This window comes from Cavia porcellus, unplaced genomic scaffold (genome assembly GCF_034190915.1).
Source record: "Cavia porcellus strain 051 isolate PalLab524CR breed Dunkin Hartley unplaced genomic scaffold, mCavPor4.1 scaffold_12, whole genome shotgun sequence".
NCBI lineage: Eukaryota > Metazoa > Chordata > Mammalia > Rodentia > Caviidae > Cavia > Cavia porcellus.
In genome coordinates, this window is record NW_026947495.1 from 30,891,104 (window position 1) to 30,906,191 (window position 15,088).

Below are 15,088 nucleotides of genomic sequence, written 5' to 3' on the forward strand. Positions count from 1 at the left end.
ATACTAACAGGGTGAGTTGGAAATTGTACTAGGCAAAATTAAGAGGAATTATATATATATGTTTTGTTTTGTTTGTCTTTTTCCTTTTTATTGGTACCAGGGATCAAACTCGTGACTGCCTGCTTGCAAGGCAGGCGCATATGCTGCTGAGCTAAATCCCCAGCCCTGAGGAATTATATTTTAAGATTAAAATGACTCAGTTTTCCATTAAATTTTATTACTATTTAAGGAATAATTAGCTTGTTGCTGTTATCTTCTATAGTGATTTACAATTCTAGATCTTTGAAAAAAATGCATCTTAAAAATAAACCCTCAGGAAATCATAATGAGAACAACACACTTTGTAAAGAAAGCAAAGTCCAGGACCTGTGCTTTCAACTAGACATGAGAACCTTCTAACGACAGCACTCATTAGTCTCACATATACTCTTTTAATTATATGCCAGTTGCACCAGAGAACAAGGTTAAGGACAACAAATATTACTTGCTGGAGAGTCTTCCTGTCTATTTTCATAAGAATTACCTGGAAATATTATTGCTCTTGTTTGCAAGTCGTCTCAAAATCTCATGTGGAAATCTATCACTAGATAATGGAAGGCAGGGCGTTAAGAGAAGATTAGATTACAAAGCACTCCGTACTCATGAGTGGATTAACATGGTTATCTCTCTGGGGAGTGGGCTAGTTACCAAAGGAGCTTCTTGTTATAAAAGGGAGTTCTTTCCCAGGTTCTTTTGCTGCCTCTTCCTGTTCTCCACTTCCTTCTTCTTCCTGATGCAGCCTTTTCATATTGAACATCATGATTTTCAAAATTATGGGAAATAATAAATGCTGGCTTTTCTTAAAAACACATATTTATTCTTTCTGTGCTTTTCACTGACATGTTAGAAAACCATCTAAAGAAACCAGCATTCCATTTAAAAGATAAAAAACCAAGAAAGCAAAAAGTTATGTAGCAAACCTAGGCAACCCAGCCAGTTTAAAGGGAGTTCATGATCACAGAGACTGTTTCAGAGTCTGTCCTCTTAACTCTTAGAAGTACTGACATGTTGCAAGAGTATATGACCTCTTTCTGTTTTACGGTCTTTACAAGTATGATTCTCATTTTCTAATCAAAGAGGTACACTGAGCTACTATTAGTTTCTCTATTTTAAACATAAGCTCACTTAAAGAGAAATTTAATTTCTTGCCATAAAGTCACTGCTAATAACTGAAAATCAGGGTGCACAAAACTCTAAGTGTAGATTTAGTTGTTTTAAAAGGTTAGTCAAAGCTTAAACATTTATCTCAAATTAAACATAACCCATAAAAATAACCAATCAAAAGTAACAGTGTCCAATTGTAAAATGTCACATAACTGATCCCCATAGTTTGAAAGCATTAAGTAAAAAGAAATAAAATTCCTCTGAAATATTGTCAGAAAAAAATAATTAAATTTGTAAGCAAAAGAATATTTTCACAAGAAAATTATTTTGCCTTTCAGTTTAAAGAAGTCTAGAGAATTAGTCCACATCTAGTTATTCTTTCTGCAATCATTGTTTATGAAGAATGGGAGACAATGTGAATGATCATTCAGAGCAAATTATCTAGGAAGATTTTTTTTAATTTCCCAAACTTCAATTTCCAAGTCATCTTAAACTATGTATTGTCCTTTGATACTCCCCCTATAACCACGGAAGATATGAGAAATTATTCCAAATGGATTACGTAAGAATGGCTTTACTTTCGTTTTCTTTTGTTTCTCTAACTTTGTGGCTATAGAACTACTTTAGTTATCTGTTAACATTCATGCTATTAGAAACAAAAAGACAAAAAATTAATATTTCAATGCTGGTGTCAGGATATAAGCATATTCAAGCAAAACCTGGATAAACACTTCCTAGAGATATTTCCCATATGAGGCTTTCAAGATTTTGACTCACTTGACTAGCTGTGCAGTTAGATAGACAAGTCCTGTTATCAGCAGCAAGGTAGAAGTTGGTGGGACATGCACAGGTGTGGGTCTTCCCAGGTGCTAACAGGCACAAGTGACTGCAACCACCATTATTTATCATGCAGAGGTGTTTGGGGACTACACATGAGAAAGAGAAATCAACAAAATAAGAACCATACTGTGACACGGGGTTAGAGACAGGACATTTGAGCTTCATAATTTATATTTGAAACAATTTTATAGTAAAAAACTGATCATGAATATAATCATAGGAGATATTTTACAAATGCTTTTCATGATCTAATGACATCAATTTGACTGTTAAACATCTTTAATTATTTCTACAACACAAGTATATAAGAAGAAAAAAAAAACATTCAGGGATAAATTGAGACCAGGAGTATTTTAGATAGAGACATAGTTATGCTTAGAAATACAAAGTAAAAGAAGACAGTTAGTTGACGACTATAGTTAACAGTTCTAGGCTTTTATTTCTGGTCCTAATTATGTTCTTTCAGTAAAATGATCAAATCTTTACTCCACAATGCATAGTAAAAAACCTGTAAGATGAATGCAGAAGCAAATTTTACAATTGTCGTTTTTTAAACCCTAAGGTGGTTAAGTGTTTTTCTTCCCACTCGGCATTCTAAAGATACTATAACTATATTGTAAATAAACCACTCCATGAATTTAATTTTCACTTCTCCAACCATATTTCGTTGTTATTTCAACTTAGTACGATTTGAACAAATCAACAATTGTGCTCTGATTGAGCTTCTACTTCTTTGACTTATTAATAGAACCTTGAAACCAGCTGGATTCATTGTATAAAGTAAGGATAATGAAATTTGTCATTTTGGTCAAAAGTAAAGTTACACTTAATGCTGATATAATAAAAAGTGGAATATTACTGAAAGATGCAGATGCAATATGGAAATCATGGAAAGAATAATTACCATCAGGTTGTCTGTAAGAATGATACACCTGGACATCTGTGATGACATGCCATGAGCTAACCAGTGAGAGTCTGTCTGCTCCCGAGGTTTTATGGGCACGGTTGAGTGACTTGGTTTTCCCATCAGTCCAGTAGATGTAGTCTTCAAACAATGTGAGTGCAATCACCCCTGGAATATCTTGGTTAGGGACTGTAATAGGAGATGGTAAGATTAATGTTCAGTCTTGGACAACTGCCAGTTAAAATATTCAATACTACATGGGCTGACAGATTCAACTGTTACAGAACTTAATGTGAATAATTGCTGTGACAACCTGTCAGGCCAGCAAGGGTCTTTATTACTGGTTAACAGAATATAAGATTAGGCTCAGGAGTTCACTTTGCTCAGATTTAGCTTGGCTCTATCACTGGGAAGCAAATAAATGTAATTCTGTTCACCAGAAGAGGAAAGGTACTTCACCAGATAAAAGTAACATGCAGTATCATAAAATTCAATGTTGAAATTAATTTCCATTCAAGTTTCTTAAATCCTTAAATCTAAAGGGCCATTGACCAATTTTCTCTCATGTTCACAAATGGTGAGATCATGTGTCAATGATCAAATATGTCAATGATCAAATCATTTTAACCAGGGAGGTTTTTATCTGCAAGATAAGCTAAAAGAAAGGCAAAGAGGAATGTAGAAAGGAATGACAATGAATTACACAGATACAATATTTGTAAAATTGTTTAGTGGCAGATTAAAATTGTTTTATAATTGTGCTTTCAATATAAAAATTAGGTTAAATATGTATAATAGATGGAGCACCACAAACATAACACTTTCATTCAAGGGATTCCAGAATTCTACCATATTAATAAGACATAATAAATCTATTTTTTTTAATTTGGGGAGTATGACAATTTTCATTATAGAATTTTCTTTCTGTTTCTAGTTTATCAAAATTATTAAATTAGCAAATTCAAAATTTAAAAATTAGTAAATTCAGTCTAATGTAGTTTTCTATTTCAGTTTTCACATTAAGGTTTAAAAATTCTACAGTCATTAAAAATATATTAAAGCCTCAGACATATGTACTTTTTCATTAGTTAGACTTTGTGAGAATTAATGTTTATCATATTTCTATTCACCAGCAACTAAAATGCTATCAAAATTTCAAATGTAATTCACTCTTACATACAGCTAACAATGTTATTTTTTAAATGAGAGACAAATATATGATGTCAACTAAAATTATCTGAAAATTATTGATTTTTATTTTTATTAAATTAGGTTAAATGTGATCAGAAAATTCATTATGATTCAGTAAAAGCAAAAGTGTTTTAAAAATAGGAACCAGCAAAACAGGTGATATGCTAAGTTTGCACTCTGTTCAGTAATTTAGGATGTAAGCAGAAATCCATCTCTAAAGAGATTTTCCTGTAAAATCAAGAAAAATTTAGATGTGCAAACTGAAGGTGTTTTGAATTTTGATGTGAAAATCTAGATGCATGTATAATTTAGTCATCTGTATAGTCTTATATACAGAAAATATACCACTAAAATGATAAGTGGGATTAAATAGGCAAATGAAAAGGACACTTACTAGAATGGATCATATTTAAGTTACTTAAACAGTTCACTTTCTCTCCCTATGACTGTTTACACTAATTTCAGAAAGACAAAATGCATGTGACAAAAATTCATAACTTGGTGAATGATGATGATGGTCCATCAGTATGAGTTCTTCACTTTAGTGAGCAGTTGAAAAATTTTTAAAGTAAAATAAAAATTCCCAGAAAGTTTTGAAAAGCTCAGAAATGTTCAATGCAACTACCTTTAGATGCAAAAAAGTAATTACTTCCTCAAATCTGGGCTCAAAAAGTTAATCATCACTTTTGAAAATCTCAGTCCACTGGAGATTCAATTAACTTCTATGAAAAACAGTAAAATTATTGGAAAATTTTCCAATTAGCATTTCAAAAATAGCACAGCCTTTTAAACTATTCTGCATAATGATAGCTGATACTTATTAAGAAAGTGGTTGCCTCAGAAGTAGGCTCATGCTTCTCAGTGGGTGTGGAGACAATTTTACTTCCATAACAAAGAACTATCAGGACCAAATAAGAATAATTTTGAGGTTGAGAAGTTCTGCACTAGGATACCTACTTTATAGAACTTAATTCATTTTATATTTGTAAAAACCCTACTGTGAAGTACAGCCCCTCACTTTGGAGATAACTGACTTGAAAAAATTAATTTGTCAAGAGAAAGGTTGAAAAACTAATAAATTAAGATACTATTATATGAAGCTAAGTCAGCTTCTCTGGATGCTGGGTCATTAACCACTTGCAATATTAGCAATATCCTTAAGAAAGCTAGCTTTGTATGATATTACAGGTAAAAAAAAAATGAAGGTAATTTCACATGTTAAATATGCAAGTCAATTTAGCTTATTGATTGCAGCTGCATTTCATGTAGTCTCCAGGTATGGAGTAATTTAGGTACCCATCAAGTACTCAAGTAGTGATTAGCCATCAGAAACTGTGCTATCAAAGAGATCCCAAATTTGTGTGAATCAGAAAAGAGAGTTATTAGTTCAAAAGAAGGGTGGCACATGTAGAATGTACAAAGCATCTAAAATGAGCCCATTCACCCCAAATGGCCATCTATTTAATCCTTTGTTTGACACCTCAGTATAAAACAAGACTGGCACTAGCATCTTTATAAGCCCATAACAGGTCTGTTTGCTTGTTAAATGTCCTTACTGCCCAAGCAACATTAAACACATTCACCAGAGGATATGTTCTAGGATACGAAAAAAAAAAAAAGTAAAATACCAACTTTTGTGAACAAAAGCACAATTACCTACACAGCTAACACTACCCTGGTTGTATTAGGAGTCTCAAGGGATAGTGACAAGCTTCCTTAGTACCATAGGCACACCAATTAAAATCAAGTCAAATGAAATGAAATAAACAAAGTCTTCACATAATGTTGGGAAGCAATGCAGCTCGTATCTTGACACCTTGCATCATTTTCTCTTCAAGACCTAAATCTTCAAAAAGAGTCAATGGACCATCTCAAGATTTTGTAAAAAAGTTTCCATATACAGTTCAAATGAAAAGTATAAATAAATGAATCTTATGTTTATGTTTTCCAACAACACTGGAAGGGTCCAACTCTCATTGATATTAAGTGAAAAAATAGTGCAACAGTATCATATGTGTTTTATGCAAGCAACGTTTCTAACTCTAGTTGAAGAAAATAATTATTTGGGTTCTGTTTCTTATCCTATTATGTACTACTTTATTACTACGTATATATTATGTCCATTTCTACACATAAAAGATTTATAACACATATTTATATATATAATAGGAAAATAGAAAATGTAATGAATTTGATAGTAAATGGAGGTGACAAAATTCAAATATAGAATATGATGTTACAAGTGAGGAATACTTTAAGAAACTCTTAGTGAGATGTGGTTGAACTTGGGGGAAAGGTTGATGTTTTCTCAAAATGATGATAATTATTCTTTTTTTTAAAAAATAATATGACCAGTTAGCATATATAAAATGGCATTTGCTTAATTAAAAGAAAAATGTGAAGAGTAAATTTACGGAATGTTTTATTTACAGTTATTATGTAGACACAAATGCAAAAAAAAATAAATGAACTTTGCTGTCTGTAATGTAACAGACATTTATTATAAGCTCAAATGCTTATTTTAGTTTTTCACTATAGCTGGCTCTCTATTCTGTGCAACAGCACTTTTTATTTTACTCTTTCCAGTATTTCACCCTGGCAACTAATTTTTATTTCATAAGTTATACTCTCAGAAGAAACGCATTGATATTTGGAAAAAAGTAAATCAAAGAAACATTCTTCTAGAATTTTTCCCTTTTACGTAAGTTGAATGCTGTCTTTCTAAGCCTCATCATGGTCACTATAAGAAATAAAAAGGATTACAATTCAGAACATATTTTAGACTTGTGTTGCCTATTATAATGCTCCTCGTTTTTCATTTATTAGATAAAATTTATCATGCTAAGCAAGGACATTCCTGCATAAGATCATTCTAATTTTATGTTTTTGACCAGCCAAGTATAAATTTCTAACAACAAAAAGCAACAAAACATAGTTCTTATTATTTTAGTTAAGATCCTGTGGTGTTATGGAAGATGACAGAAGTAAAATTGACACAACTTTGTATGGTAGATTATTAATCATTTCACTAGTGACGTTCTAAGTTTTCCCTAATTTTACCTTCAAGATTTACCTTCACATTCCAAATTTTATTTTAAAATGTCACCTTTTACACAGTGTTTACTGTAATTACATAAACATGAATACAAAGTCTTTAACAGTATATTCAAAAGTAAATAAAACTTTTAGACCATGATAACATAATTGCAAAATTGTTTTTATGAAGAAATTAAGATACAGGAATAAAGACATAGGAGTTTATAATTAATTGATTATGAAGAGTTATGCATTACTTAAAAGGAAACATCTAAATGAATGGTGATTTTTAAAGATTAATCTGAGCCTTACTCTGTAACTATATTCCTTTGTTAATGCAACACAATACTTCACACAGCTTTCAGCAGGGGAAGTTTATGTTGCTCACATTTCAATCTGTGGTCGGCCATCTCCCAAAAAGGACCAGCAAGCAGAGGAGCATGAAGAAAAAGACAAACTGCTCACCTCATGGCAGTGGGGGAGCACAGAGAGCAAGGGAAAAGCCAGAAAGGAGAGGTGCCATGCTAGCTGCCCCACAGTGACCAGCCTCTTCCAAGCAGACTCTTCCCCCAGAAAGCAAGTCGGGTATTAGTCTTTTATCCTCCAAACGCAAACTTTGGGGGTCATTTTAAAACTAGGTGATAACTATGGCAAGAAGTTTAATCTCTAAAGAGTTAAAGTTGGGACTGGGGATTTAGCTCAGCAGCATAAGCGCCCGCCTTGCAAGCAGGCAGTCATGAGTTTGATCCCAGGTACCGATAAAAAGGAAAAGACAAAAAAAAAAAAAGAGTTAAAGTTAACAAGTCTGTTATATCAAACATTAAATTTTATTATCTTTTTCTCATACATTGTAAGATTTGTTTTTGTTGTTTGTGTTGTTTCTGTTATTGATCTTGTTGTCATTTCCTTCAGGTAAAGGCTTATATCCCTCTTAAAAATTATTATGTGTACTCTGTGCTTTAAGGCAAGCACTTTACCACTAACACTTTTCATTTTTTCTTCTTTCTCGCTTTTTTATTTCTCCTTTTTCCTTTTCTTTCTCTGTCTCCTTTTTTCTTTCTTCCTTGACAGTGCTGGGAAAGTGGTCTACTGCTGAGCTATATCCTGAGCCATTTTTAATTGCTTTTAATATTCTCAAATCACTATTGTAAAGGATTCTTGCTGTAAAGAAAAAATGCAGTCAAATGAAAATTAACAATAATTTAATAAAAATTATGTACAACAATATGGGTGTCACCAAGGGGTCAATAATGGATTGTTTTCCCTAAATAATCTACTAGAACCAAGTGAAAATGTAGCTGAAAGGAAAAAGCCACCCAAGAAGACCAGTAAATTCAGATCCTGCTAGTCACTCTGTTGTGCACAGAAAGAAGAGATGAATAAACATTTTAGCTTTATCTTTTACCGCCATCTGATTTTCTGCAATATGTTTCATGAAATAAACCAACATCCAATCGGACAGTAAGAGAGTCTAAATAAAGTAAATCACAAATTCACTTTTCCAGCATTTGAAATATGACAATGAGTCATATATAGCAAAATGTGAATCACCTCCAGTGTGTGGCATCATAATTTTTAACTGATGTATCTCTTGCTGGTTCAAAAACGACCAGTTGTATCCTTCCCTTAGATAATTCAGCACAAATACTATTGCCTGACACAAACACAGTCTATCTTATAGAAAAACGGTCACTAATTTTCTGATCTGAGAGACTTTGACATTAACTATATTCCCTGATGTCTCTACAAAAGAATATGAACAAGATAAGATATGCAGAGAAGTGAGGATATGATTTAAAGAAGGAGACTATGAATACTAAAAATGAGAGAGAAAACAAAAAAAAAATGAATTGGCACTGAAAACATTAGGTAAGATGAAATAAAGACTGCCCACGACACAGGCTGGGAAGCAGAAGAAAAAGTTACAACACGGTTGACATGCCAGAGGAAGTGGAAGGTTCACCCAGTGTTGTGTTGGTGGGTGGATGTTCTCTAGTTTACCCACAGTAACAGGAGAGAGTGAGTGAGTGGACGGGTGGCCAGAACACATTAAGCATCCCAGAATAACTGTTGAGCAAGTAGCTTTCATTACCAGAGCCATGAGAAAAAAAGACTACTTTCTGTAATCTTATGGCCAGGGGAACTTGTTCTGTGAAAAGTAAACCTCCTTCAGCATAGTTTACAGGACACATTTTTCTTATTATCTATCTTCAGGATCATCAACAAGCTACCAAGTTGTGTAGTCTTAATTTTCTTCTCTAAATATTTTGGCTGCCTATGCTTTAATGCATCTTTCTTACTGGTAATCAACAGAAATATAAATAAAACTTTAGCCAAATGGATCCAAATCCATTACTCAAAATGAATAAAAGTATTAAGAAATGGCAGAAAAAGTAGGAATAGGCAATATTTATGAATATTCTACAAGCATTGTGAAGTGATGCTTTCCAATAAAAAATATATGGTCCATCAGTAAGACTTCACTGGAGATGAAAATACAAAGCCCTCTCATTTAATCTATGGCATAGACAATAGCCAATTTGAGAAGGGATTACATCAGAGTCATGTAAAGCTATCCAATCAGAGGTCTAAATCAAAGTCTTATGTCCCTTCCTAGTGTCATACATTTCACTGCGACACAAATTATAATGGCAAAGAATAAGAATTAAGGCTATATTTTACAGATCTGCTTTAAATTTACATCATTATTGAGAACATAAAGTATCTATGGCCTTTGTTTTTCTTTGAATGGGTTGTATCATTTAACTATCTTCTGAGAATGAATAAAACATACTATCTATCAGATTGGGATTCCATCATTTCATATAATTTCACTCCTATTCTCTTTCTACTGTTTAAATTATCAAAACAGGAAGTCAAATATGTCCATTTCAATAAATTAACAACTAAAAAGGATAATTTTTTTAGCTGTTGTGGTAAGGATTTTCAGGGAATAATTTAATAAAGACATAATTTAAAGTATTATTTTATTTATTATTTTATTATTTGAAAAAAGTTAAATTCAAAAGAGTGTGAGAGACCTATCCATATACTAGAGACCTAAAACCCCAAGCTGAGAATGTAGATCCCATGGCATTGTCCTCTATACGTTTAGCTGAAGATCTAGAGCCCATGGCAATCATTCACAAGTGTAGTTGGAGGCCTAAAGCCCACAACAATGTCTCATGCAAGCCAGTATCAAAGATCTGCACTAGGAAGACTCAAAGTTCAATAGTAGTAGCTAGGATGTCTATGCCAGGGGGTGAAGGATCTGGGCCAGCAGGGCTGAGGTTTTGTACTAGAGCCAGGAAGCAACACACAAGGTAAAGATCAGAGTTCACACAAAGAGAACCACAGTCATCCTTGGAGACAGTGTGGACCCAAGCTTCTCTGATGATGATAACAGCTGAGTTCATATCAAGAAAACCAGCCGTTACTCTTCCCTCGAGTCCCATTTCTTCCAGTTCTACTTATATGCTGTGAGCAACAATTCCAGAGAGGCCTTCCATACCCAGAAGCACACAGGCTCAGTCCAGCTAGCTGGACCAAACTGACCATTAGTTGATCCACAGCATTAATAAATGTGAAAATTGGGAATCTGATTTTAAAATGTGTATCACATTCACTTTGAGAGATAGACTTTGCCTAGATAGCAAAAGCTTTGTCTTCTCTTGATATTAATACTGATTTTCACCCCTGCAGTGAGCAAAAAATCATTGGCCAAGGTAAATTCTTGCTGTTTTAAAATTCTCTGAGTCATTTTGCTGGTGACACAAACCTTCATAGATACTTATAAATATCTAGCCTTACCACCAAATATAAGAGTTGTGATAGTCAACATGCCTATTCATTAGGTAGATCTTCATTACAAAACCCTAATAAAAACTGCAAATAAAAATACATTGGGAAAGATAGCAATACCTTTGGGATAGACATCAAATACAGTCATTTATATGAATTTATTGTCTTTTTACATTTCTGCAACTATAAACCTTCTGGAATAAAGAGAGATAAGTATCATTTACTAACTTTTCTAGTGTGTACTATGCAGTGAAACTGATAGGTAAGTGAAGAAATCAATAGAATAGTTCTCTGCTTTAATTTCAAATTCAGCTAATTACTGTCAACAAATGTTAGAAAATAATGGAATGAATTTAAACCTCATTCTATGGCTATTATTATCTTATTAAAGAGTAATGCAACAAAATTACTGGTCTAGAATTGGAAGAACAGTTGAGTTAAATCTATTAATCCTTAATCTACTATGTGAATTCTCTACTACTTCATGTTAAGACAGACAAGATTTTTGAAAGTGAATGAAAACTCAAACTAAGGCAATACTTAAAATGTTATTCTTTTGAAAACAACATGGAACATATGTGACATGTGGGGAAAAAAGGCATTTATTTAAATGCAGGTAATTTAATGTAGCATTGTCATATACAAAGACATATCCAAAAGGAATGACTTACACTCAAATTATGAAACAGTTTAGAAATAGCAGTTAAATTGAATTTATTTAACTGGTTCAGGAACAAATCTATAGTAAGTGAATTTTATTTTGCTTCCTTTCATTAAGTTTTATTGTAGTGTAAACAATAGCATATCAACACCATTGGCAAAAAATAGCCCATAAATTTTACTCAACATTATTTTTGTTTGTTTTTTTGTTTGTTTGTACTGGGGATCAAACTCATGACCTCATGTTCTCCAGATAGGCGCTTAAGCTACTGAGCTAAATTCCTGGATACACAGATTTTTTTTCCAAAATATTAAAATACAATATATTGTTAAGAATGAAACATTATAGAATATTATAAAATAATGATGGATAGTTGTTTGAATTCTCCCCTTTCTTGGTGAGTTTTGGTGGATAAATCTCTACTTCAACAGTTTTTTTCTTCTTCATAAAAGAGGCATTTAAATATATTTTATATTATTTTATCAGTTTGGTATTAAGAAATGAGTCCCTTTTTAGTGTTAGTTAGACTATTACCTCAATGGTTATGATGGGAATTTTTAAGTAAAACACACAACTATACTTTCACAACACAAACTAGATTCTTAAACCAACAAATAATAATAGACTATAATAGTATATTTTAATACTGAGACTCATCATGTTTCAAGATTGGAGTTATCCTCTAAATAAAATCAATATAGTCAGTATAGTCAATTTTTAGATGAAATTTTAAACAATTTATCCACAAGATTAAACCTGACTCAGTGATAAACTATAGTTCAAAATAAAACACAACTATTAGTCTTGATAGAAGTAGTAGTTATGAATATGAATTTTCCTACCATATTGGATAAAATATGTACACAATCAACTTTAACACAAGATTAAAACACTTAGCAGTAAATCAAAAAATATTATGAAACCAAAAGGAAAAATTACTAAAACCAAAAAAAAAATTTCTAATTATCTAAAATTTTAAGTGAGATATATTTTATGGTGTCTCTTTGCTATTACTAGCCACACAATATTTTCTACTTTTTTTTTTTTTTTTGCGAAGATACTCTGCACCAAAGTATCTCAAATCCAAATGGACAGCAGACAATGAGAACTAAATTTGAATTATTTGTAATGTGGTACAAAAGGTAAAATGAAATTTTTGGACTCAATAATATTTTCTGGTATTTAATTTTTTCTTTATTAAATGGAAAGCACAGCCTTTAATTTAAGGTAGATATGCAGGATCACTGCATATCTGCAGTTTTACTCAGGAGATATTTGTAACTTGTTTCTTACAGACAATAGATTTAGAGAAAGTCTGTACTTGTAAAGCACCAAATCAATCAAAAAACATCTCAATGGACTGCAGATTAGACTCAATGGCTCAAGTGCTTGTCTGGTATTTGAAAGTTTGTGAATTTGATCCCCAGTACAAAGAAAAAAAATCTCATAAAAGATCTTAAATTTCAGCAATTTAGTGATGCAAAATTTCAAATAGGATTATATATATTTTCTTATACGTAGGAGATGAAATTAGTTTGGAAATCACAAACCGTAACATCAAATTATCCCACTAAAGCAGGATGCTGTAATTTTAAACTTAACTTAATTTTAAACAAACTCAAACTTTTAGTGCTTTTTAAATGATCAATTGAAATGAAAAGACACTTCAGAGAAGAACAGTTGGTCAGTTAATATATGAAGAGATGGTAACATCACTAGCTATTAGAGAAATGCAAATTAAAACAACACTGAGATTCAGCTGTATCTCTGAAAAGAATGGCCGTTATCAAGGAAAGAAATATGAGTTAAGGGGAGAACCCTTCTGGACTGTTGGTAGGAATTTAAACTAGTACAACCACTTTGGAGATAAGTATGTAGACTGCTCAAAACCCCCAAACTAGAAATTTAACTTGACCTAGCTATTCCACTTCTAGTATTTTCCCCCAAAGAATTAAAAAAATCATGTTACAGTGATGCATAAATATTCATTTGTAGAAGCACGATTCATAACTAAATCTTGGAAGCAGCCTATGTATCTCATTAACAGACAAATGGATAAAGGAGCTGCAGCATCACACAGAGTGCTACTCTTCCATAGAAAAAGAAAAAAAAAAAAAAAAAAAAAGCCTAGAGTCATTTACAGAAAAATGGATGCGCTTTGAAAGATACTTTGTTACAGAAGTCAGAAAGCTTAGACACATGATGTACACTGATAAGCAACTGTGCTGCTATTCTAATTTCCCAGAGAAAAAACAGCAGCAGCAAATTTCGGATTTGATATGTATTTCTTTTCCAGTAGTGATGTTGTTCTGGACTAAGTTCATATATGATTGCTTGTTTCCCATTTAGAATGCAAGTTATGTCTATTATTTATGTCAACCTGAAAGAAATCAAGCGTACACACCTTAGTTTAAGTATACATTTACTCTCTAAGTGGTGTTGTTAACAGCTATAAAAAGCAGGTTTCAAATATTCATCTACCTTTTCAAAATAGAAACCATACATAGGTAACTTTGGAACTAGAGAGGTCTGAAATAAAATTTTTAGTCACTTGATTACTAACTACATGATTTTGAATAAATTATTTAATATTTTTGGCTCCTTTTCCTTCATGCAAATGGCTTTAAAGACACTTTTTGCAAAAGTTAAGGGAAAGATCTAAAAAGCTTCTATTGAATTAAGCAGGATCCCTACAACACAGTAGGATTCTAACTGAACTATTTGTTTATAAAAGAATGGTTCCTATTCCTCCAATTATAGTAGCAGGCTAAGAAAAAGTTCATTGAAAGACTAAATAAATAAATAGTATATGCAAACTATCAAATAGAATATAATGCTTACGAATATAGGTTTTTGGTGAGTAGTTCTGATGTGCTACTGCATAGCAGAGTGTTTACAGCAATAACAAAAAAATTATATATTTCAAAAAAATTTAAAGGATTTATTTCCAAAGTTTTCATCATAAGTCAATTTTTAAAGAGTCAAGCATACCTTGTTAAATATATTATCCAATGTATACAGAAATGTCCATTTAAATTATTAATGTGCAAATTGTTTTTATATATTAAAATAAATTTAACCCAAAAAAGAATACATGTATCTACTCCCTTATAGATTTCATAAGTCAGAATTTAAAGGTGGAATGATTGTACTCAGCAAAAATTTATACTTGAATATGCAAATGGAGAATTTCATCAAGTCTAAATGAGGAATAATTTCATTATTACAAGTGCTCAACTTCTCCAATTTGTAAATTAAGACTTATCTGAATTAAAACTAACATTCTTTGGCAAAAATTCTTAAGAGTGTTGTATAAAAAGAAATTTCAGAACTCAAAATTAAATCCTCCACTTAGTTGAATCAAACAACCCCACCATCATGAGATTCATGAGTGTTACCCTGTTTAAAGTAAGTAAGCTATTTAGAAGTTGATTCCAACCCAACTCAATTTTCATTATTAAATTTCTCAAACTTATTTTTAAAATTTGACGTTTTCTTTCTCTATCTCTAGC

At 32.0% G+C, this 15,088-nt stretch overlaps 1 protein-coding gene across 7 annotated transcripts in view; it reads right to left on the minus strand.

The window, feature by feature from the left end:
- The window catches only part of Lrp1b (LDL receptor related protein 1B), a 1,703,137-nt gene that overhangs the window by 189,040 nt on the left and 1,499,009 nt on the right, over window positions 1–15,088 (minus strand). For all 7 annotated transcript variants that reach the window (XR_010050782.1, XM_063259026.1, XM_063259028.1 and 4 more), the window contains 2 exons: window positions 2,888–3,076; window positions 1,921–2,069 (listed from right to left, as the gene is read on the minus strand). Coding sequence is in view for 6 of the 7 variants with exons in the window: in XM_063259026.1 (XP_063115096.1) it covers window positions 1,921–2,069; window positions 2,888–3,076 (338 nt within the window). In the remaining variant the exon portion in view is untranslated. The remainder of the gene's footprint in view (window positions 1–1,920; window positions 2,070–2,887; window positions 3,077–15,088) is intronic.